This window comes from Gopherus flavomarginatus, chromosome 11, assembly GCF_025201925.1.
Source record: "Gopherus flavomarginatus isolate rGopFla2 chromosome 11, rGopFla2.mat.asm, whole genome shotgun sequence".
NCBI classification, from domain to species: Eukaryota; Metazoa; Chordata; order Testudines; family Testudinidae; genus Gopherus; species Gopherus flavomarginatus.
This window is the reverse complement of record NC_066627.1, coordinates 13,659,338-13,682,097: the sequence shown is the minus strand read 5'-3', so window position 1 is coordinate 13,682,097 and position 22,760 is coordinate 13,659,338. Positions and strand designations below refer to the sequence as shown.

Below are 22,760 nucleotides of genomic sequence, written 5' to 3'. Positions count from 1 at the left end.
GTTTCTGTGGGACCTTATGATTATGTATATCTTGCCAAACCATAACCTGATGGGAGACCTACACAAAGTGTTCTCTGTCTTCTACACCAACTTTACTCCATGGTCAATCTTCTCATATACAGCTTGAGAAACAAAGAGGTCAAGCAGGCCCTGAGAAGAGCCTGCAAGAGCCTTATGGCTTTTAGACAAAGTCAGAGAATCTGAGCTCAATTATTTAGGATAAATAATCTGGAGATAATGCATGTGGATGGTCATTAGATGCTTCAAAATCTTTGGGAAACAAGCTCACACTGAGTATTTTGACACACGTGACCGTCATTCAATTTAAAAATCATATGTCTTGAGCTGGGGTCAGGGGTCCATTCAGCATATATGACTTTGTTTTATTTCTTTTTCAGTGTGGTTAGGAATTATCACAGGCTTTGGCTTCTAATTTTCTCTGGGAGTGCTCAGCCTCTGCTCCACCTCCACCTCCAGCCCCACCCCCACTCCACCCCTTCCCCCAAGGCCCCATTCCCACCTCACCTCTTACCTGCCTATTTCCACCCCATACCCCAAGTGCACCCTGTCTCCACACCTCCTCCTCATTCCCAGTGACTCCTGCACGCTGCAGAACAACTGTTCTGCAGCATTCGGGAGGCATTGAGAGAGAGGGGAATATGTTCAGGTGGGAGCAGGGGAGCTTGGCTGTCGGTTGATGCTAAGCACCTGCCATTTTTTTTCTCCATGGGTGGTCCATCCCTGGAGCACCCACAGAGTCAGTAACTATGGTAATTATTAAAGCTGTTTGAATTTTGTTGTTATTGAAAAATTGTCCTTTTTCTAAATTGGTAATTTTTGTGAATATATATATATATATAATTTTCTGTTTCTTTCAATGAAATTGAAAACTATTTTTTAATTCTCTTCTTTTTTTTACTTCCCCGCTTTCTCCTCTCTTTCCCTACTCCCATTTTCTCAGTGGCAAAATGGAAAATGGAAAAAAAAGGGGAAATGTGGGGGGGCGGGGCATGGAAGGAGGAAGATGAGAGAAGAGAAAGAGACAGGAAGGGCTGGGGAGGGAGAACAAACCATCCATACAAGAATAAACCCAGAAAACGCAGAGAAAGGAAATTTTTCTAACAGGAATATTTTAGATAATTTTCAATATAAAATGTGAAGAAAAAAACAATTTTTCATTAAAGTCTTTCCAATTTCCAACCAGCTCTGGTCATGATCATTGCCAGCAATGAGGTGTTGATGATGATGGGTCGTGATCACTCTTTGCTTTGGGGGCAAACTTTGGTGAAACCAGCATAAAAACTTTAAAGCCTGCTGTAGGTTAGGGTTTTCAAAAGATCCCCAGTGAGTTAGAAGCCCAAAAGAGTTTAAGGAGTTAGGTGCTCAACAACGGTAATTGGGTTCCTAACTCATTTTGTCTTCTTAGAATAGCCCAGCTTCAGGCCTGTCTTGTCCTTATTTGTGGCCTCTGACCTGGGTAAATGTCAGTCTGAGGCTGAGGAAGGTGACACTAGCTGAAAAGGTGCAGAGACCGGTGATAGAGTGAAATAGTGTCCGATATTTGACACAAGGCAAATATAATTAAGCTGTGGGGATGGACCAGGCGCATGTGAGGGGGTAAGAATATCACAATAGCAAATTTAATAAAATGAAAAAACAAATCACTAAATATGCCTAACAACCTTTTTGTGATCTTCCATCACTCTGCATTTTTCTTCCTTTCTTAAACTGTATTTTCCCTAATACTCTTTGATAGGCATCCTTATAAGTTCCAATTCTACCTGTGGGAACATCTACATGGCATCTGGGTTCGACATACCTGCACTAGCTTTGAGCAAGCAAGCCAGCTAAAAAGAGAAGGGCATCTTTGGCAGCACAGGCTAGCAGAACCCCACCGAGACCCTAGTGATATCTTCAGGACAGGCAACCCACCCTGTTGCCTCCACCACTGCTGCTACACTGCTACCTTAATGTGCTAGCTCAGTCAAAACTAGTGAGGGTATGTCTGCCTGAGCCGAAAATAACACCTCCAGCTGCAGTGTAGACACTCTGTAAACAAAACGTAGCTTTCATCTCTTCAAACTATCTACTTCTACGACTCCTCTTAACCGAGTGTTAGGGCATCCTTGGCTGGGTCATCTTGGGGAACTGATCATAAGACCTCTGGATCTAAAAACATGTGTGTCTACTGATTGAATTAAAGTACCAGCCATGCGAGCTGTACATGGTCTAGCTCCTAGGTAAAGAACCCAACTTTTGTATACTAGGGTCTGCATGACCATTTTGTATTTATAAACAGAACCCTACAATAAATCTGTCCCCATATTATGGAAGGTGGGATTTTTCAAGGCCACGTATGAGGCTCAACTGCTTTTAATTTATAATGGGGACTGTGCAGTCAACATAGGTTGATTTCCCCTCCAGAGCCCCACAGTCTCAAGCATGGGTGGGAATTGAGTTGATAGCTCACATATTTTCATACAATACGATAAACACAAGAACAGTCTTGCACTTGTAACACCAACAGATCATGGTTATCAGCAAGGGAGACTGAACCTGGGACATCTGAAGCTTAGAGCATGAGCCTCTACTGCAGGGGCTAAAAGCCATGCGCCTCTTAGCTAAGGTTCTAGCAAACTCATTAATGTCTAGCAGGTCTAGGTGCTAGTAGATGGGGACAGAGTGCAACACCAAGCAGGCGGTGGGTTACACACTCTCTTGATAGGCTTTTCTACTGACTCTTATGCATGTGGGGCGTTTTATGCCTAAATTCAATGGGATTATTCATATGTTAAGCTAATGATATGCAAAAGTGTTTTTCACTAGTACAGCAGGAATACAGTGGGGCTGGCATGTTTCAGTGAGGATTTCATGCTGCAGACCACTCTCTGCATCCACTAGAGACCTCCTGTAATGGACTAGCTATTGCAATATTGCTTCATCTGAGGTTACAATTGTAATTAAAATTGCTTTTTACTCAATCTTCAAAACAAAATTATTAGCTCTCCAGCTCAGTAATTCTTATGCCCCTCAAGAGCTTCAAGGGAGACCTTGCTGTCTGCTATAAATAGTACATTGTTAGGTACAAGGAGAGGTTACTTTTTCATCTGTTGGCTGCCAGACAGAGTGATACTTGAAGACAAGAGGTTAAAATCCATCCTCTCCATTCTCTCCTTCTATCTGCAATTCTTATGGAAAGAAGAGGAAAACATCAGGAAGGAAAGGTGATTGATAACTGTCCTGAATAACTACTGAACATGTGAATCTGATCAGGGCCTTTACAGTGCATTTCTACAAAGAAAACACAGGCCAAATTCTGATCTCATTTGCACTAGTGTAAAAATGAATTGCTGCTACTGGTTTTAATGGATTTAAATTGGATAAGAATCTGGCCAGGTATGACAGGAAGTTAATATATTGACACTTGTTAATTTTTCTTGATTCTTAAAAGTAATGTCTATTTCTAGGTGATGGTGATTAATATATTTGTATGTAACTGGGATCTAGAGGCCAGTTTTAAGAAGGGATTAGTACTACAGCTGCTACCAAAAGGGGGAAAATTTACCATGAAAAATCTGGGAAACACACTGAGATTTCCAAAGTGGATGAAGGTTGCATAAACAATGGGCCACTTCCTAAAGTCCTAGATCAACCAAACTCATGATTACTTCAGTGGGAATTTGGCTGTATAAACCAGGGGGGAAAATGGAGTAATGGTTTCAGGCTCTGATCTTTGAGCTCTGTGAGTGGCTTTTCAAGAAAGGCTTCAATTTTGCCATCCTTTGTCATCTTGAATAGCACTTGGGACTAGTCACGGGGTAAAATATCACTCAGTGGATGAAATGATTGCATGAAATGGATGTGCAGATTGTCCAGCAAATAGCCTACGCACTACAAATGTCCCAAGTGGAATTTAAATGGACCACAAATGTGTGACAGACATGGCAATTTCCTGGGCAGACCTTACTGAATTACGTTAAACCCTATTGAACTAAGTAATTTTAGGAGTTCATTGTATTAAAAATGCAAATGTTTCTGTATTATTATGGGATGAATGTAAGATTTATAAGGAGGAGACCTAACTAATGAAAAGCTTGGGAAGGGTTATGAGCTTCAAAGAACTATTTGGAACAATGTGAACTTTTTAAGATAAATGGGTTCCCCAAGAACTGTCTAAGCAGAGGTGTATGCTAATGTAACCCCCACACCGAGGGAAAAGGTGACCCTTTGTCTATAGATCAGCTCTTAAATGAGGGCTGGTCAAGGAGTGAAACTGTATAAAGAAGTCATTCATAGCTGCATGGGTGTACTTGTTCTGAACCAAGGCAGTTATGAATTTGTAGGCACAAAAAATATCCTTAGTGGTATTTGAAGGACTGGCCAGAGCCCTGGTTGGAGTTGGGGTGATCTCTAGTGAGGTGATTAGCAGGTGTGCAGCTTCTTTTATGGGTTCAAAAAAGAACTAGATATGTTAATGGAGGATAAGTCCATCAGTGGCTATTAGCCAGGATGGGCAGGAGTGGTGTCCCTGGCCTGTGTTTGCCAGAGCTGGGAATGGGTGACAGGGGATGGATCACTTGATGATTCCCTGTTCTGTTCATTCCATCTGAAGCACCTGGCATTGGCCACTGGAGGCAGACAGGATATTAGACTAGATGGACCTTTGGTCTTACCCAGTATGGCCATTCTTATGTTCTTAGTGTTTTCTCTGTAATGATCTCACCTTCAGAATAAATGCACTTGCTTAGAAAGGGTGGTGTGGTAATTGAACAATGAGCAATTATACTATTTATAGCTTCTGAGGAACGAAGGCAAAGCAGGCCCGGTGAGGCAGATGGTCTTGCTGGGAAATTCACAACACAGTCTGTGAAGACTGGAAATATGGTGGGGAGTCAGGAGGGAGGGACACACAAGTCTCTGCCCAAGAGAGATGATGGTTGAGGAGCCAGGAGCCATAGAGGCGGTGCTCCTGCTGGACCACAGGCGGGGATGAACTGTATCAAAGTGCACTTGGGACCAAAGTATAGAATAGTTCTTCTGCTGGCCCCTGTGCACAGGGGTGAATTTCACCAAACGAGTCAGGCCAGAATCTAGCCCTTACTGAGGAATGAGTAAAGACAGAGTATGAACTTCATATTAGTCTCTGTAATACTTACTAGCATTCTAATGTCACTTTTCTCCAGCTAAACCCTATATGGCAAAGCTCCTTCTATGGAATGAAACATCAGTCACGGAGTTCATACTGCTGGGATTTTCAGAGAGCCATGAAGTACAGATCCTACTCTTTGTGTTGTTTTTACTTTTCTATCTTGTAGCCCTGGTGGGAAACACCCTCCTGCTCATCACACTGTCTGCTGAACGGAGCCTTCATACCCCCATGTACTTTTTCCTGGGTAACCTCTCATTCCTGGAGATCTGCTACACAACCAATATATTCCCCTGTATGCTAGCCAGCTTCCTCACTGAGGCAAAATCGATCTCTTTCAGTGGCTGTATGACCCAGTTTTATCTGTTCGGTTCCTTGGGTGGCACCGAGTGTCTCCTCCTGTCCATGATGTCATATGACAGGTATCTAGCAATATGCAATCCACTCTGCTATGCAGCTGTTATGAGCAGGGATATGTGCCTTTTCCTGGCAGCTGCCTCCTGGATCAGTGGCTTTTTGATCACCTTGGTCACCATTCTGTTCATGTCGAGCTTAACATTCTGCGGTCCCAATGAAATAGATCATTTCTTCTGTGATTTCTCCCCGCTCCTGAAACTGGCCTGCTCAGATACTTACCTCTTCGAAAAGATCTCCTTCTTCTTGTCTTCTACTCTGACACTGGTCCCCTTTTTGTTAACCGTGGTTTCCTATATTTATATCCTATCTGCCATTCTCAACCACCCATCCACTGCTGGGTCACAAAAGGCCATTTCCACTTGCTCATCTCACCTTATAGTGGTCACCGCATTCTATGGGACTCTGATTGTTATGTACGTGGTACCAGCCGCTGACCACTCCCTAGATCTGAATAAAGTCTTCTCCATCTTCTATACCATGGTGACTCCCATGGTGAATCCCCTCATATATAGTCTGAGGAACAGGGAAGTATGCGAAGCCCTAAAGAGGCTAGTAGATAGAAAATGTATTTCTTGTTGGAAAGAAAAGAGTGGGAAGATGTGACTGCCCAAAATGGGTGTGTGTCCTTTATTCTTAATTAATCAATTAACTCCATGAAGACAGGAATATTTCTGTTGGTTATAATACAGTTGTTGGCTGAGAGTATAGGAAATATGGGTTCAGTTCTTAGCTGTGTCACTGACTTACTATGTGACCTCGGGTATTTCATATAACCTCTTTAGGATTCAGTTTCCTCCTCTATAATACTGCCCTGTTCCTTTAATAGTTATTTGACACCTGTAACAAGTGGGGATGTTTTTAATGTTTTGTCTGAATAGTGTTGTGACATTGCTTGATAGAAATATGTTTATGATTGTAAATATGACATAACTGGAATATGTTTCTGTTACATATGCCAAGTAACGTATCTTTGAATAGGTTATATTCTAATGAATGTATTCATTCTATTTGTATGCATGTGTCATTTTTATATCTGAAGTTGTGAGTGTTGGCTCTATGATTATATTTAAAATGTTTGCTATAGGAAGCACATAAGGCAGATTTGGACAGCATAGTGTGAAGGGATTATTCAAGTAATTGGGAGTACTTAACTAAGAATGAACATTGAAAGACGCCAGTCCACATCTGAGCTTTCCTGGGAACATTCTTACTAGTATGTGGACAATGGCATTGGCCTGAACATGTGACTTGCCCTGGGGACTGTAAAACTCCATCTTATAGCTGCAATTCTAAATAGGAGAAGACAAGGGGTTTCCACCCCACAAGAGAGACTATATAAGGCCCTGAGAACCCCCTTCATTTTGTCAAGAGATAGCCTCTCCACCCCAAAGAGATGCCTGAAAGAAACTGGAACAAAAGACAGTAACTACAGGGGTGTGAGTGATTGCTGGATCCAGACTAGGAAGGAGTCTGGTCTGTAAAAGAAGCTTATTGGAACATCTCTGAGGGTGAGATTTACCTGCATTTAATTTCTTACTGTGTTAGGCTTAGACGTAAGTTTTGTTTGTTTGTTTGTTTGTTTTATTTTGCGTGGTACTTTACTTTGTTCTGTTTGATATTACTTGGAACCACTTAAATGCTAATTTTTATATTTAATAAAATCACTTCTGACTATTAATTCACCCAGAGCAGGTAATTAATTCCTGAGGGAGAAAAGAGCTGTGCATATCTCTCTATCAGTGTTATAGAGGGTGAACAATGCATGAGTTTACCCTGTATAAGCTTTATACAAAGTAAAATGGATTTATTTGGGGTTTGGACCCCATTGGGAGCTGGGTATCAGGGTGCTGGAGACAGGAGCACTTCTTAAGAAGTTTTCAGTTAACCCTGCAGCTTGTGGGGGACGTGGTTCAGACTTGGATCTGTGTTTACAGCAGTCAAGCGTGTCTGACTCAAACAAGGCAAGGTACTGAAGTCCCAAGCTGTATGGGAAAATGGGCTCAGAGCAGTCTCAGCACATCAGGTGCCAGTTCAAAGGGAGTTTCTGTGATCCAACCCATCACAAGTTTGTGTGACTCAGTTTTCCCTGTGTGTTACCCCAGTATTTATGTGGTGAGACAAGGGTGTGTTGATCATTGCAGAGACGCCTAGTGAGCTGTGACTGTCGCTGTCGGGATCCATCCTCTGCAAAAGCCAGCTGGAGGTGATGGAGGACAAAGCAAGAAGTGGAAGCCAGATGACCAGTTTGCCCAGGAAAGAGACAAAGGATGGAGTAGGGGCAAGTGAGCATGACTGAGGGTGGGTTGCTGGAAACGAGTTAGTCTCCTTTTGGGACTCGGGGTGGGGAAGAAGAGCCTAGGGCCTCTGGATTCCCCAAGATGGATTTTGCTGAGTTTCTGTCTAACAATATCTGTTCTACGCTGTGTCCCAATCAAGTAATAAACACTTTTGTTTTACTATGCTGGCTGAGAGTCACTATTAACTCCAAAGTTGGGGTGCGCGGCCCATCTGAGGGGGGTGTTGTAAGGCTTCCCGTGGTGTCGAATTCAGGCAGACTCACTGTGGGGAACTCACAGTGTAAAAACAGGAGGCGTTGAAACCAAGGAGGCTTGCCCTAGTGAGACTGTGCCCAGAGGGGTTGTCACACTATACCAGAAGGGTCCCACTGGAACTTCATTCTTATGGTTCCAAAAATACCAAGAGTGTTCACTCCATGACAACAGCACAATAGGCATCTTAGTGTGATAGATAGATAGATAGATAGATAGATAGATAGATAGATAGATAGATAGATAGGACAACACAAATTAAACCAGTGGAACTCTTTACCAGATGATGTTGTGAATGCCAAGACTATAAAAGAGGGTTCAAAAAACTACCCAGATAAATTAATGGGGGATAGGCATCATCAATGGCTATTAGTGAGGATGGGCAGGGATGGCGAACCTATTAAATCTCTCTTGTCAGAAGTTGGGAATGGGTGACAGGGATAGATCACTCGATGATTGCCTGTTCTGTTCATTCACTCCGAAGCATCTAGCATTGGCCACTGTTGGAAGACAGGATACTGGGCTAGTTGGACCTGTGGTCTGACCCAGTACAGGTCTGTCACACCTTAGGTGCATTTAGCATGCACAATTTCAGCTTTACACAGTCAGCAAAAACAAGAAAAAAACAAAAAAAAAAGAGAAAAATAGCAATTTATATACTGTTTCTGTAGTGTGAGTGATTCCACCGGCCATTACACTAAAGTAATTTTGACTATGCACGATTTTCGCTTTACGTGCTGACTGCGGAACGTAACCCCAGCATAAGGGACCTGTATGGGCATTTTGTGTAGAGAACTTTGTAGAGTTCTTTTATGACTTTGTAGATTTACATCCCGCAGCTTGCTCAACACTAACCCTCCATATGGACAAGCCCTTAGGGTCCTTTTAGCCTAGAAAGTCACAGTTTAATGCTTACATGTTGGTGGAACTGGCTGAGTGGGGTTGGGAAGTGCGATGGAGGGAAAAGTTACCAGAAAAATTATAAGAAACCTGATTTTCACTAAAACTCAGGCCCAAAGAATTCCCCTTTAGCTGTCGAGGAAGAGAAGAAGTTCTCTGATCCTCTAAACCTCCAGCCCCCAAGAACACTGAATCACAGAATCATAGAATATCAGGATTGGAAGAGACCTCAGGAGGTCAACTAGTCCAACCTCCTGTTCAAAGTAGGGATTGGTTTTCGGACCAATCTTATTTAATCTTTTTATTACTGACCTTGGCATAAAAAGTGAGAATGTACTAATAAAGTTTGTGGATGACACAAAGCTAGGAGGTATTGCTAACACAGAGAAGGACTGGGATATCCTACAGGAAGATCTAGATGACCTTGTAAACTTGAGTAATAGTAACAGGATGAAATTTAATAGTGAAAAGTGCAAGGTCATGCATTTAGGGATTAATAACAAGAATTTTGATTATACATTGGGGACACATCAGTTGGAGGAGGAGGAGGAGGAGAAGGACCTTGGAGTATTGGTCAATCACAGGATGACTATGAGCCGCCAATCTGATATGGCTATTAAAAAAACTAATGCGGTTTAAGGATGCATCAGGCGAGGTATTTCCAGTAAAGATAAGGAGGGGTTAGTGCCATTATACAAGGCACTTGTGAGACCTCATCTGGAATATTGTGTGCAGTTCTGGTCTCCCATGTTTAAGAAGGATGAATTCAAACTGGAACAGGTACAGAGAAGGGTCACTAGGATGATACGTGAAAGGGGGTTTCAAAGAGGATGGATCTAGACTGTTCTCAGTGGTACCTGATGACAGAACAAGGAGTAATGCTCTCAAGTTGCAGTGAGAAAGGTTTAGTTTGGATATTAGGAAAAGCTTTTTCACTAGGAGAGTGGTGAATGGGTTACCTAGGGAGGTGATGGAATCTTGTTCATTAGAGGTTTTTAATGTCAGGCTTTACAAAGCCCTGGCTGGGATAATTTAGCTGGGAATTGGTCCTGCTTTGAGCAGGAGGTTGGACTAGATGACCTCCTGAGGTCCCTTCCAACCCTGATATTCTATTATTCCATTTTGGACGCGGTAATTTCGACCTCCATATCCTCATTCCCATTAGCCACCCTGCCTCTACTCCTAAATTCTCCATTAGCCTTATTAAAAACTGAGGCAAAGTACATGTTCAGGTGTAAGACCATGCTTAGATTATCTTTGATCTCTATCCCATCCTCAGTACTTCGTAGTCCAACTTCTTTCCTTGTTTTCTTTTTATGTATATGGCAATAAAACCTTTTACTATTGGTTTTAATTCCATTTGCATATATGACTCATATTCAATGTGGGATCCACTATAACCCCCAGATACTTTTCAGCAGTACAACCACCTAGACAGTTATCCCCCATTTTGTAGTTATGCATTTGATTTTCCCTTCCTAAGTTTTGTCTTGCTTGAATTTCATCTTGCTGATTGGTGACTTGTTCTCTAATTTTTCAGAGTCTTTTTGCATTCTAACCCTGTCCTCCAAAGTGGTTTTAACCCTTCTTAGCTTGGCGTCATCTCCACTGCATAGTCTCCATTTCATTATCCAAGTTATTAATGAAAATATTGCCAAGTATTGGACCCAGGACTGAGCCCAGTAGGGCTTCACTAGGTACATTATCCCAATGTAACAGTAAACCATTCATAGCTACATATTTGTGTACCCATGTGATAGTAATTTCATCTAGACTACATTTCTCTAGTTTGTGTCAAAGCCTGACTTTCATCAAGATATATCACATCAACAGCTTCCCGACATCCACTAGATCAATAACCCTGTCAAAAAAAAAAGTTTTGATATAAAACTGAATACTTTTAAACAAAAAAATATTTTTTTCAATGAAAAAATACATTAAAATTTTGGATGAAAATTAAAATATCTTTATGAAGGATATGTCCATCAATGGCTATTAGCCAGGGATGATGTCCCTATCCTCCGTTTGCTGGAAGCTGGGAATAGGTGACAGGATAATCACTTCATAATTGCCTTTTCTGTTCATTCCTTCTGGGATACCTGGCATTGGCCACTGTTGGAAGACATGATGCTGGGCTAGATGGGCCTTTGGTTTGATCCAGCATGGCCATTCCTATGTTCTTATGTTATGTTCTTCTGTTCACTAAATATTAGATGCAAAAAGCCCAACTGACTCTATTAGATACACAGTTTAAAATGAATGCTTTTTCCTTTTGCTCACTCTAGACTACAAAATATATTAAAAAATAAAGATGAGCTGTATCCATTCTTCCTGACTCCTCAATGAGGCAAACTTTTAGAATGACAGCGGTGATTTCCAGCTGGCTCACATTGCCCTGAAAGGTGAAGTTATTTCACAATACAGTTACTTTCTCTTACAATTCCAGGTGTGTCTGGCCAGTGGATCTGTCTTACCAGTTGTGCTGATGGACCTTGTCAATATAAACTCCCTTCATTCCCACACTTTTTCTCTCCAGAAGACACACAGCAGCCTTGACTGCTGCTAAGTGGTGCATTATAGGATGGCATATCCTGCTTTCCCCAAATACATACATATACACATTGCAGGAAGATTTCTTAGGTGATTCTCATTTCTGTGACAGGAACTTTACACGACTGTAGCAGTGTCATGGAGACTTAAAGCCTTTGTGACATTCTACATCACTTCCCTTTTATGAACCCCGAGCACTGCTAGAGTGGTGTGCAGGGTAGTCTGTATAAACAGGGCCAGCTCCAGGGTTTTTGCTGCCCCAAGCAGTGCAAAAAAAAAAAGCCGCATTTGTGATCAGCTCTACCGCCACCGCTTCAGAATTCAGTGACAGGCTGTTTGCTCCAAGAGGGAGTGAGGGACCTCCCACCGAAGAGCCGGATGTGCTGCCCCCTCTCCGTTGGCCACCCTAAGCACCAGCTTGCTGGGCTGGTGCCTGGAGCTGGCCCTGCATATTAATGAGATTCTGCGATGTCACAGCCAGACAACACTCTCAAAGTCGGTAGATCTCTACATCGGTTAGAATCTCTTTCCATCACCATCCATCTCTCTTTATCCTACCTACATTATTCATGAAGTGCATCTCAAATTGATTGCATGAGGGGAACTGTTTTGTACTCTACCCTCAGCTCCCCATCACCCTGGGGTCATGTGAACTCAACAGAATGTCACAGATTTCCTAGGATGTGTAACACATTCTACCAAGTCAGGCTGGTCTCCTGGTTAAAGCATAGGAAACGAGCACACTAGCCCTGTCTTTCCCAAACGCTTCTTACACTGTGAACTTCAAGTGTGTTACACCAGTCCCCTCCCTCGGTTTCATTTTCCCCTTCTGTGAAATAATGATAAATACCATAATTTGACCCCTCCCAGTTCCTTGGCACAGACAAAGAGCTCCCAGAAGAAGCCACATCTATGAGTTTTATTAGTCCTAGAATGGTAAGGATTTATGCTGCATATACTTGAGTGCAATCCACTAGCACCTGATCTAATCACAGTTTACAGATATACAACTGCAGAGCACTACTGTAACAGGGGAAAGCAGCAGTACACAAATCCATAGATTCATGGATTCCAAGTCCAGAAGAGGCCATTGTGATCATCTAGTCTGGCCTCTCCAAAATAATTCCTACTACATTTTTTTTTAGAAAAAAATCCAATCTTGATTTAAAAATTCCCACCAGATACCTTGGTAAATTGTTCTAATAATTAATTACATTCATTGTAAAAATTAACACCTTATACCCAGTCTGAATTTGTCTAGCTTCAACTTCCAGCCATTGGATCATGTTAGAACTTTCTCTTCCAGAAAGGAATTTAGGAATTTAGAGACTTTGATTAAGTCAGCTCTTAACTTGCTGTTTGTTAAACTAACTAGTTTGAGCTCTTTGAGTCTTATCACTTTAGGGTGTGTTTTCTAATCCGTCAGTTGTTCTTGTGGTGCTTCTCTGAACCAGTTCCAGTTGATCAGCATCTTTCTTGAGTTGCAAACACTAGAACTGGACACAGGATTCAAGCAATGTTTGCACTAGTGCCAAATACACAGACAAAATTACCTTTCTACTCCTTCTTGAGATTCCCCTGTTTGTGCATCCAAGCATTGCAGTTCATGGTCTACTAATTATCTGTCCTGGCCCCAAACCTTTTTCTGAGTCATTGCTTCTCAGGATATTGTTCCCCATCCTGTGAGTAAGGCCTGCATTCTTTGTTCCTGTGGGTATACATTTACATTTAACCACATTAAAATATATATTATTATTTGCTTACATCCAGCTTACCACACAATACATATTTCCCTATATTAGGAACCTCACTTCTTCATTATTTACCACTCCCACAATTTTTGCATTATCTGCAACCTTGTGATGATTTTATGCTTTAATCTAAGTTGTTTATAAAAACATGAAATAGCATAGTGCCCACAATCAAACCCTGCAGGACCATACTGGAAAGATACTTTCGAGATGACGCTTCTCCATTTATAACTACATTTTGAGACTTACCAGTTAGCAAGCTATTAATCCATTTAATGGTTGCCATATTGGTTTTATGTATGCAGTGCTGCTGTAGATGTGTCCGTCCCAGACACTAAAGAGACAAGGTGGGTGAGGTAACATCTTTCACTGGACCAATGTCTGTTGGTGAGAGAGGCAACAGTTTGTGCTTACAAAGAGTTCTTCTTCAGGTCTCAGCTCTGTGAGCTCTGTCTAAACTCTAAAGCTTGTGTTATCAACAGATATTGGTCCAGTAAAAGATGTTACCTCACTCACATTTTCTCTCTAATGTTGATATTGTGTCATTCTAGAGTTTTTTTTAATTCAATTTATCATGAGGTAACAAGCCAAATGCCTTAATGAAGTGTATTACATGAACACTATTACTGTTATTAGCCAAACTTGTAATCTCATCTGAAAAAAAGATATCCAATTAGTTGAAAGGGTCTATTTTCCATAAAAAGCAAGGGGAGTGGCATTAATTAATTGAGTCCTGGATCAGCTTCTCTATTATCTTGCCTGGCATTGATATCAGACGAACAGGTGTATAATTACCTATGTCATCCCATTTTCCCTTTTGAAATATTGGCCCAACATTAGCTTTCTCCGAGTCTTCTGGCACTTCCTCAGTATTTCAAGGCTTTATGAAAATCATTATTAGCAATCCAGTGATCTACTCAGCCAGCTCTTTTCAAATTCTTGGATAAAAGTTCTGCATTGCTGTTAATTTGAAAATGTTTAAATATAATAGCTGCTGTTTAACATCCTCCTGAGATACAAGGGACAGGGAAATTGTGTTATTATCATCATCTTTCCCAAATGCAAAACAAAAATATTTACTGAACACTTTTGCCTTTCTGCATTATTTACTGATAATTCTGCCATTTCAAGCTAGTAATGGAGCAATATCATTGTCAGGATTCTTTGTGTCGCATATATATAAGGAAAGTGACTTCTCCTGAATTCTGCTGGCCATAGAATTCTCCTTTTCTCCCTTTTGCTCCCCATATCAATTTTCTAAGAATTGTAATTTCTTATTTCAGTTCAGTACTATCAACTTCCCCTTTCTTTCATTTGTGTCTTATGTATCTATGTCTTCACTTCCTCTCTATACAAACCCATTTTATTAACCAGTATGGCCTTCTTCCTTGAACTTCCATGGCATCGCTCAAGTTCTCACTAGTGGAAAACAAAGTTTATACTGTGAACGTAGCGAGAGGAGCTACAGTGCATAAGTGGGATTTTCAAAGTGCATAAGAATGGCCAGACTGCGTCAGATCAATGGTCCATCTAACCAAGTATCCTGCCTTCTGACTATAGCTTGTACCATGTACTTCACAGGGAATGAACAGATCAGGGCAATTATCAAGTACTCCAACCCTGTCATCCAGTTCCAGCTTCTGGCACTCAGAGGTTTAGGGACATCTCTTACTGCATTCCTGACCATCTTGGCTAATAACCACTGATGGACCTATCATCTATGAAGATACCTAATTCTTTTTGGAACCCATTTACACTTTTTGCCTTCACAATGTCCACTGGCAACTACTTCCACAGGTTGACTCTGCATTGTGTGATGAAGTAGTTCCTTTTGTTTGTTTTATACCTAATGCCTATTAAATTCATCCAGTGCTCCCTATCTCTATTGTTATGTGAAGCAGTAAATACCACGTCTTTATTCATTTTCTCAACACTATTCATGATTTTATAGCCCTGTATCAAATCCTCCTTCAGTTGTCTTTTTTCCAAGCTGAACAATCTCAGTGTTTTTAATTATTCCTTATATGGAAACAGTTCCATACCCCTAACCATTTTTGTTGTTCATCTTTGCATTTTTCCACTTCTAATACATATAGATATATATATATATTTAAGACAGGGGAATCAGAGCTACATTCAGTGTTCAAGGTCTTGGCATATATACTGCTATTATGATATTTTCTGTCTTACTATCTGTCCTTTTCCTAATGGTTCCTAACTATGTGTTTACTTTTTTGCCTGCCACTACATACTGAGCAGATGTTTTCAGAGAATTATCCATGGTAACTACAAGATCTCTTTCTTTAGAGGGAAGAGTTAATTTCATAATTTTGTATCTATAGTTTGGATTATATTTTCCTATGTGCATTACTTTGGATTTATCAAAATTGAATTGCATCTGCTGTTCTGTAGTCCTGCCACCCAGTTTTGGGAAATCCCTTTGTAAATCTTCACAGTTAGCATTGGACTTAATGAACTTGAATAATTTTGTATTATATGCAAAATTTGCCACCTCACTGTTTATCCCTTTTTCTACATCATTTATGAATATGTTGAACAGTACTAGTCTCCGCTATTTATCTCACGCCATTGTGAAAATGTTAATTTCTTCATACACTTTGTTTCCTATCTTTTTAACCAATTACAGTACTTTCTTCTTTTGCCATGACTCCTCACTTTGCTTATGAGCCTTTAGTGAAGGACCTTGTCTGAAGGACAAAATCCACACCGTGTAGAGGCCAAGCATAGGAGTTTATGACACACAGCACTGGCAGAGTGTCACCTGGCTTATTAGGCTCAGAGACACTGTCAATCAATTGATTGCAATAGCATATAAAGATTTTCCATGGGCAGAGGAAAGTGATGGGGTAGGCAGTTCCACACCCCAGGATAGGTTTTGCAGCAAAACAAAATAGCACATTAGCCAATGGTTAAAAGGTTACATAACGACTCCACCCATGGTCTCAAGTTAGCAAGTTAACATTTAATTAATATTTTGATAAAATGTTATTAATATAAAATATATATGTTGAATTCTGGTTTGGGGTCCATAGAAATGGAGCAACTCCTTTGATTGTCCACTAGGTACATTCCTAGGGGTTGAAGCAAAGAAACAGTGAAAGTATATGACAATAAAAATTGTCCCCTTTATGTCTTAAGGCAGGCACTGGTCCCTGGGAAGGGAGGTGGAAGGATGCCATATGTCATACTGACATGTGCCAACTTTTCATAAACTCAAGGTTGGATCTGTGGGAAGAATGTTCCCTACAGAAGAGACTGACACAATAGGAACAGGGATCCTTTGTTCAATCTGCAACTCTGAATAAGACACAATTATTTAGTTCTTAGCTCCAACACCTGGCAATTTGCTGACCAGGCCTATTTTAGCAAAACAAGATTATTTACTTTCTCTTAACTAATCACTATTTGCTAGGCCTCTGATGTCTTGACCAAACTCTGGACTTTGGGTCTGAGAAAGAGCTAGCACAATCCATTTACCAGGTTCTTATATAAAATGCACATGGATTTTAACCCTTCATTGTCAAAGGCTTTTTGAAAGTCTAAGCACACTATATACCCTGCATCACCCTTTTCCACATGTTTGTTGCCTCTCTCAAAGAATTATAATAGATTGGTGAGGCATGATTTGCCTTTACAAAAGCTGTGTTGACTCTTCCCCAACATAAGATGTTTATTTCTGTGTCTGATAATTCTGTTCTTTATTATAGATTCCATTTATTTGTCTGGTGCTGAAGTCAGGTTTACTGACCTGTAATTTCCAGGACTGCCTGGGAGCCTTTTGGAAAAAATTATATTACATTAGCTATCTGCCAGGTACGTGGTACAGAGGCCAATCTTAGCAATAGTTTACATATCACAGTTAGTCGGCCTGCAATTTCATGTCTGAGTTCCTTAAGAACTCTCGGGTTAATAACATCTGGTCCTGGTTAATTTGTCAATTTGTTCCAACATTTCTTCTTTTGACGCTTCAATTTAAGTGAGTCTCTCAGAAGCCTAAGGAATTCAGCCACTTTTCGTCTATTCAAATTCAATGGGATATAGACAATTAATTCACACAGATTCCTTTGAAAGTGCTAGCTTGAAATTTGTTTTGATATGTGTAGTTAGCGCTTTTGTGTGTCTTAATATTTCCCCTGTGCTGTGCCCAGAAGTCTGCTATTAGCGGCACCAAGGTAACTTGCACCTTATTGATTCAGCAGACCTCAATGTTACTGTCATAAACAGATAGTTACAGGTTAATACCTCGTTTACTGTAAAGAGTTAATAAGTTCACCTAGCCTAGCTGACACCTGACCAAAGGAACCAATGGGGGAACAAGATGTTTCGAAGAAAGGAGGGAAGTTTTCTTTGTTTAGAGTTTCAGTTTCAGCCAGTGTGAAAAAGATCAAGGAACCAGCTTCTTATCAGAGTAGTAAGTTTTAGAAAGGAATAAATAGGTTTATGTTTATTTTCTTTTGTAACTTGTCTTTGTGCAATTAGGGGAATTATCAAATTGAGTATTCTTGTGTGTACTAAGGTTTTTGCCCAGGGGAACATCCTGTGTTTTAAATCTCTTTTCTGTGAGATCAGCTTATATTCTGTCTCCCAGAAGTATTTTTTCTTTTACCTTTCTTTTCTTTAATTAAAAGCCTTCTTTTTAAGAACCTGATAGATTTTTTCCCTGTTTTTGAGATCCACAGGATTTGGATCTGGATTCACCAGGGAATTGGTGGAGGAGTCTCTTAAGGCTACCTAGGGAGGGGAAAGTTTTGTGGGGGAAGAGAGTTTTCCAGATAATTCAGAAATCTGGATGGTGGCAACGAGACCAGATCTAAGCTGGCAATTGAGCTTAGAGGTGTTCATGCAGGTCCCTACATTTGTACCCTAAAGTTCAGAGTGGAGGTGAGATCTATGACAGTTACTCATAAGGAAAGACCACACACTCGGTTCAGTGTCAAAGGTTGGGACAGTTTTATTGTCAACAAAGCATGGTACTGGTTCCGTGCATACCATGCTACAGGTTTACTAACATATATAAGCCTGTGACAAGGTGTCTGCTCAATACAAAGTTGCCCCTCCTAGCTCTCTTCCTCATATACGGTATACCAGCAAGTTACATATTACATTCCAAATTTTATTACAATCCTTCTATAGTGTAGTTCAAACAAAACATCCCCATCCATTATTCTGTCATCCCATCCTTTTCTTTACAAGCAGTCTGTGTGTTCCTCTACCATCCTGTTAGCAATTTGTTTATGCAGTGACTTAAGAGATCGTTGTGTTCCAGTAGCATCCTCTCAGATCAGGAATGTGCTTATTTGGTTAGCCGATATTCTGACAGCCTACTTCAGTTAGTATTGTTACCCACAATTGGGGCCCCAGCAAATCCTCCAATATCCAGTGGGAGCTAGGAACCTAACTCCCTTAGGCATAATGTAATTAACAATGGTTCTATCCATAGAGATACTGGTAAGTGACACTCAAACCTAACAGCTTGGAATTTCTACTAAATCTAGTAGTGTCTTTGACCACTTTACATGCCCCTAATTATCTTTCCCAAGGCTTCCTTCACCTCTTTGTTTCTTAGCATGTAAATAAAAAGGTTCAGTAGTGGAGTTACCATAGTGTTAAAGTTGTTGATAGTTTTATTCAAATCCAACTATTTCTGTGCAGAAGGCTTGACATGCAGAAAAATACCAGAGCAGTACCAGATAGTCAGAAGACTGAGGTGGGCCGAGCAAGTGGAAAAGGCCTTTTTCCAGCCTTGGGCTGAAGGGATTCTCAAGATGGTGGAGATAATGAAAATGTAGGAGACCAGGGTTATTGTGCATGAGACCATGACAACAATGAATGAGTCGATGAAAGTTGCCAGCTCAATGAGATGCGTCTAGGCACAGGAAAGCGCAATCCATGAATCTATGTCGCAAATGAAATGATTGATGACATTATGGCCACAGAAAGACAACCTGGATATTAGAGCTGCCAGCACAGAGACAGCCAGGAACCCACACAGCCAAGAGAGAAGTGCCAGCTGAGTACAGAAGGTGCTGCTCATGAGGAAGATGTAGTGCAATGGCTGGCATATGGCCAGATAGCGGTCATAGGCCATGACGGCAAGGAGGAAACATTCTGTGGCACCCATGGAGAGGAGAAAAAACAATTGCAGGAGGCAGACAGTGAAAGAGATAGTTTGGCTTGTGTCCAACATGACACCAATGGCCTTGGGAATACATGCTGTGGTGTACCAGATCTCAAGGAAGGAGAGATTGCAGAGGAAGAAGTACATGGGGGGTGTGCAGGCATGAGTGGGTCGTCACTAGGGCTATGATGGACGTATTCGCTAGGATCGTTAGGACGTACATCACAGAAAACAGCACAGCAAGGGCCACCCGGAAATACCAAGTGCCGGGAAAGCCCAGGAGGATGAACTCCTGCACGTTGGTTTGATTTCTTTCTGTCCCAGTCATGACGTCCACCTGTCAAGATATGAGAGATAATAAGACATTTAAACATGCTGAACACACATGTGGATGTGCAATAGTGCAGGCCCCAGAAACCTGGTACTAAGAGAAGAGAAGACAAAATGGGCGCTACTCAACACCATCCTTTTTTATGCATCTTTCTACCTCCACAATAGAAATGAGATCGCCACTCCTCATTTCTCTGAGGCTCGTGAGGAGGCAGTGCCGTGGCTGACCCTAAGGTATCTTTTCTCTCTTGATGCTGTAGCCTATTCACCTCACTCCTCCCTTCGAGAAAGCCTCAGGATTTGGCCCATTCTCTTTATGCTGAACCTTGGAAGATAACTTTCAACACTGATCAGGAGTCCGGAGCAAGAATGCACAGATCTCATTGAAAGTTGATACAATTTCCACTCCTAAATAAGTGATAGTCTTCTGGCTGTCAGTGGGACTTGTGTTACTTAAGTGTCGAGCTGAACAAAAAAATTCTACAAAACTTTTTGTTTCTCTTTGAACACCAGTTTGTTAAAACTGTAATATTTCACAGAAACACACTAGGTTTAGCTCAAAAATCTCATCAGGCTGGTGTCTCAGGTACAGATTGAAGTCTCTGTTTAAAATCAGCTTTCTAGACCAGTGGTTAGGGAACTTCTGTGGGATGTAGAAGACCCAATTTGAGTCTCATTTTTGTCCCATATTGAAATAAAAACAAAGTGTAAAGTTGTGCCATTTTTAACAAAATGGTATTCTTCTTTCCTGGGCAGCCCTGATTAGTCTTTTTTGAAAACCCCACCTCAAATTCTCAGGAAGGAAACAACATTAAAAAACTGGAAATATATAGTATTTCTGTGTGTTGTGGTAGAATCTTAGGCTCCCACCTCTGTTTGGGACACCATTGGATTAGGCACTGTAAAAACATAACATAGAAACCATTCCTACTCCAAACAGCTTACAATCCAGAAGACAAGACAAATAAGTAGAGGCAGACAACAAAGAAACAGCTTCCCAGATATACAGTGCAATGGCTCCCAGTTTCCTTTTGCAAAACACCCTCCTTCTTCCACTCACCTCCCCTAAGCTCAGCTCCACTCACACCTTCACAGTCTGAGCTAGACCAGAACAATAGTTAGGAATCACCTTCCAAGCCCTGTCAAATGCCAAATGCTTTAAAAAAACCCTATAACCCAGCTGGTTATTGCATGTATATTTGCCACATTCTGCAAATGCCATTGCTCCTGAAGCTGAGAGAGATGTCATTGTATGACAGGAAGAATAAATGGTCAATCGTCATTGTAGTTGGGTATTTTCAAAGAGGTTAAGGGAGTCAGGTACCCAGCTCTCTGTAACATTCAGTGGAAATTGGACGATTAACTCCCTTAGGCTTCTTTGAAAATCCCAACTGCAATGTCCTTCCTCAGTATTTCAGCTTGGTATCATTCTTGTATAGATAATAATACTAGTTCTTTACCGCTGCAATGTATAGAGAATGGCTACTCAGGCACACACACACTGGCAGGCTATCAGCTTGATTGAAGGCATAGTGGAGAGAAAGGATGACTAGATAAGTATCATTGTTCCCATTTTACCTCAGCAAAAAATAAGTCAGGGAGGTGAAGGGATTTATGCAAAGCAGAGAGACAACTGGGCATAGAATATAAGAATTCAAATTCCCATATCTGTACCCTGTGTCCCGATATAGACATCCAGAAATCTCCAGTTACTAGAAGTTGGTATTGGAGAACAGGGGAGGGATCACTCAAAATTGGTCTGTTCTGTTCACTCTCTCTGAAGCGTCTGGCTCTGGCCACTGTCAGAAGACAGGATACTGGGCAAGATGGGCCATTGGTGTGACCCAGTCTGGCCATTCTTATGTTTATATATAGATAACTTCTTTATTTGTCTGAGCTAAATTACTGAACCAGTGAATTAAAGAGTTTAATTAATTAGAGCTCCTTAAAACATTTATATTTCCCTTTAAACATTTTTGTGTCTTTTTGATGAAATGGAGACTTTAGCAAAAAAATATGTTCATAAAACAATTCAGGATTTTCATAAACAGAAAAAATCAGTTTCCACTATCTTAATTATAGAAATTAAAAGACCTCAATAAGTCTTTACGTCCAGCCTTTTGTCCTGTAGCAGGGCCACATAACCCTGGGTTATCATTGAAAAGTCCAACCAGTTTACAAAAACTTGCAGTGATGAAGATTCTACAACCTCCCCTGGAAGCTGGTTCCAGAGTTGAACTAACCTTATAATAAGAAAGTTTTTCCTAAGATGTATCCTAAATCTACTTTGTTGCAGATTAAGCCCATTACTTCTCGTCCTAACTTCAGTGTGCATGGAGAACAACCAGTTCCCGCTCCCTTGATAATAACCCTTAATATATTTGAAAATTGTTGTTAGTTTCCCCTCACACAAGTCTTCTTTTCAAGTTTTCTAAACCTTTTATCATTTTTGTTTTTCTCCTCTGGACCCTGTCCAATTTCTCCACATCTTTCCTAAAGTGTGATGCCAGAATTGGACACACTACTCCACTAGGGCCTCACCCTCACCCACAATAGCAGTGTGGATAATTACTTCCCGTGTCTTACACACCACTTTCCTTTTAATACACCCCAGGATGATACTTGTCTTTTATGCAGCTGCATCACATTTGTGATTAATATTCCATCTGTGATTCCCAAGATCCTTTTCAGTAGACTTAACATCTAGCCTTTTACCCCAAGTTTTGTAGCTGTGCATTTGACTCCTCCTTTCAAACTAAAGTACTTTACACTAGCCTTTCTTAAATTTCATCTTGCTGAATATGGACAAATTGTTTAATTTGTCAGGGTCATTTACAATTTTAATCCTGTCTTCCAAAGTGATTTCAAACTCACTCAGCTTGGTGTCATCTGCAATTTTATTGAGGACAACTTCCACTACATTATCTAAATCAGTAAGGAAAATATTGGATGGTACTGAACCCAGGACTGACACCTGC

The 22,760-nt window shown here is 40.8% G+C and overlaps 1 protein-coding gene and 1 pseudogene across 1 annotated transcript; one reads left to right on the top strand and one right to left on the bottom strand.

The window, feature by feature from the left end:
- Positions 1-5,194: 5,194 nt before the first annotated feature.
- LOC127030818 (olfactory receptor 1052-like) lies at positions 5,195-6,166 on the top strand. Its single transcript, XM_050917547.1, has one exon. It carries the CDS (start codon positions 5,195-5,197, stop codon positions 6,164-6,166), a length of 972 nt encoding a protein of 323 aa, XP_050773504.1.
- Positions 6,167-18,972: 12,806 nt separating this feature from the next.
- LOC127031289 (olfactory receptor 6F1-like) lies at positions 18,973-19,675 on the bottom strand (annotated as a pseudogene).
- Between the last annotated feature and the right edge of the window lie 3,085 nt (positions 19,676-22,760).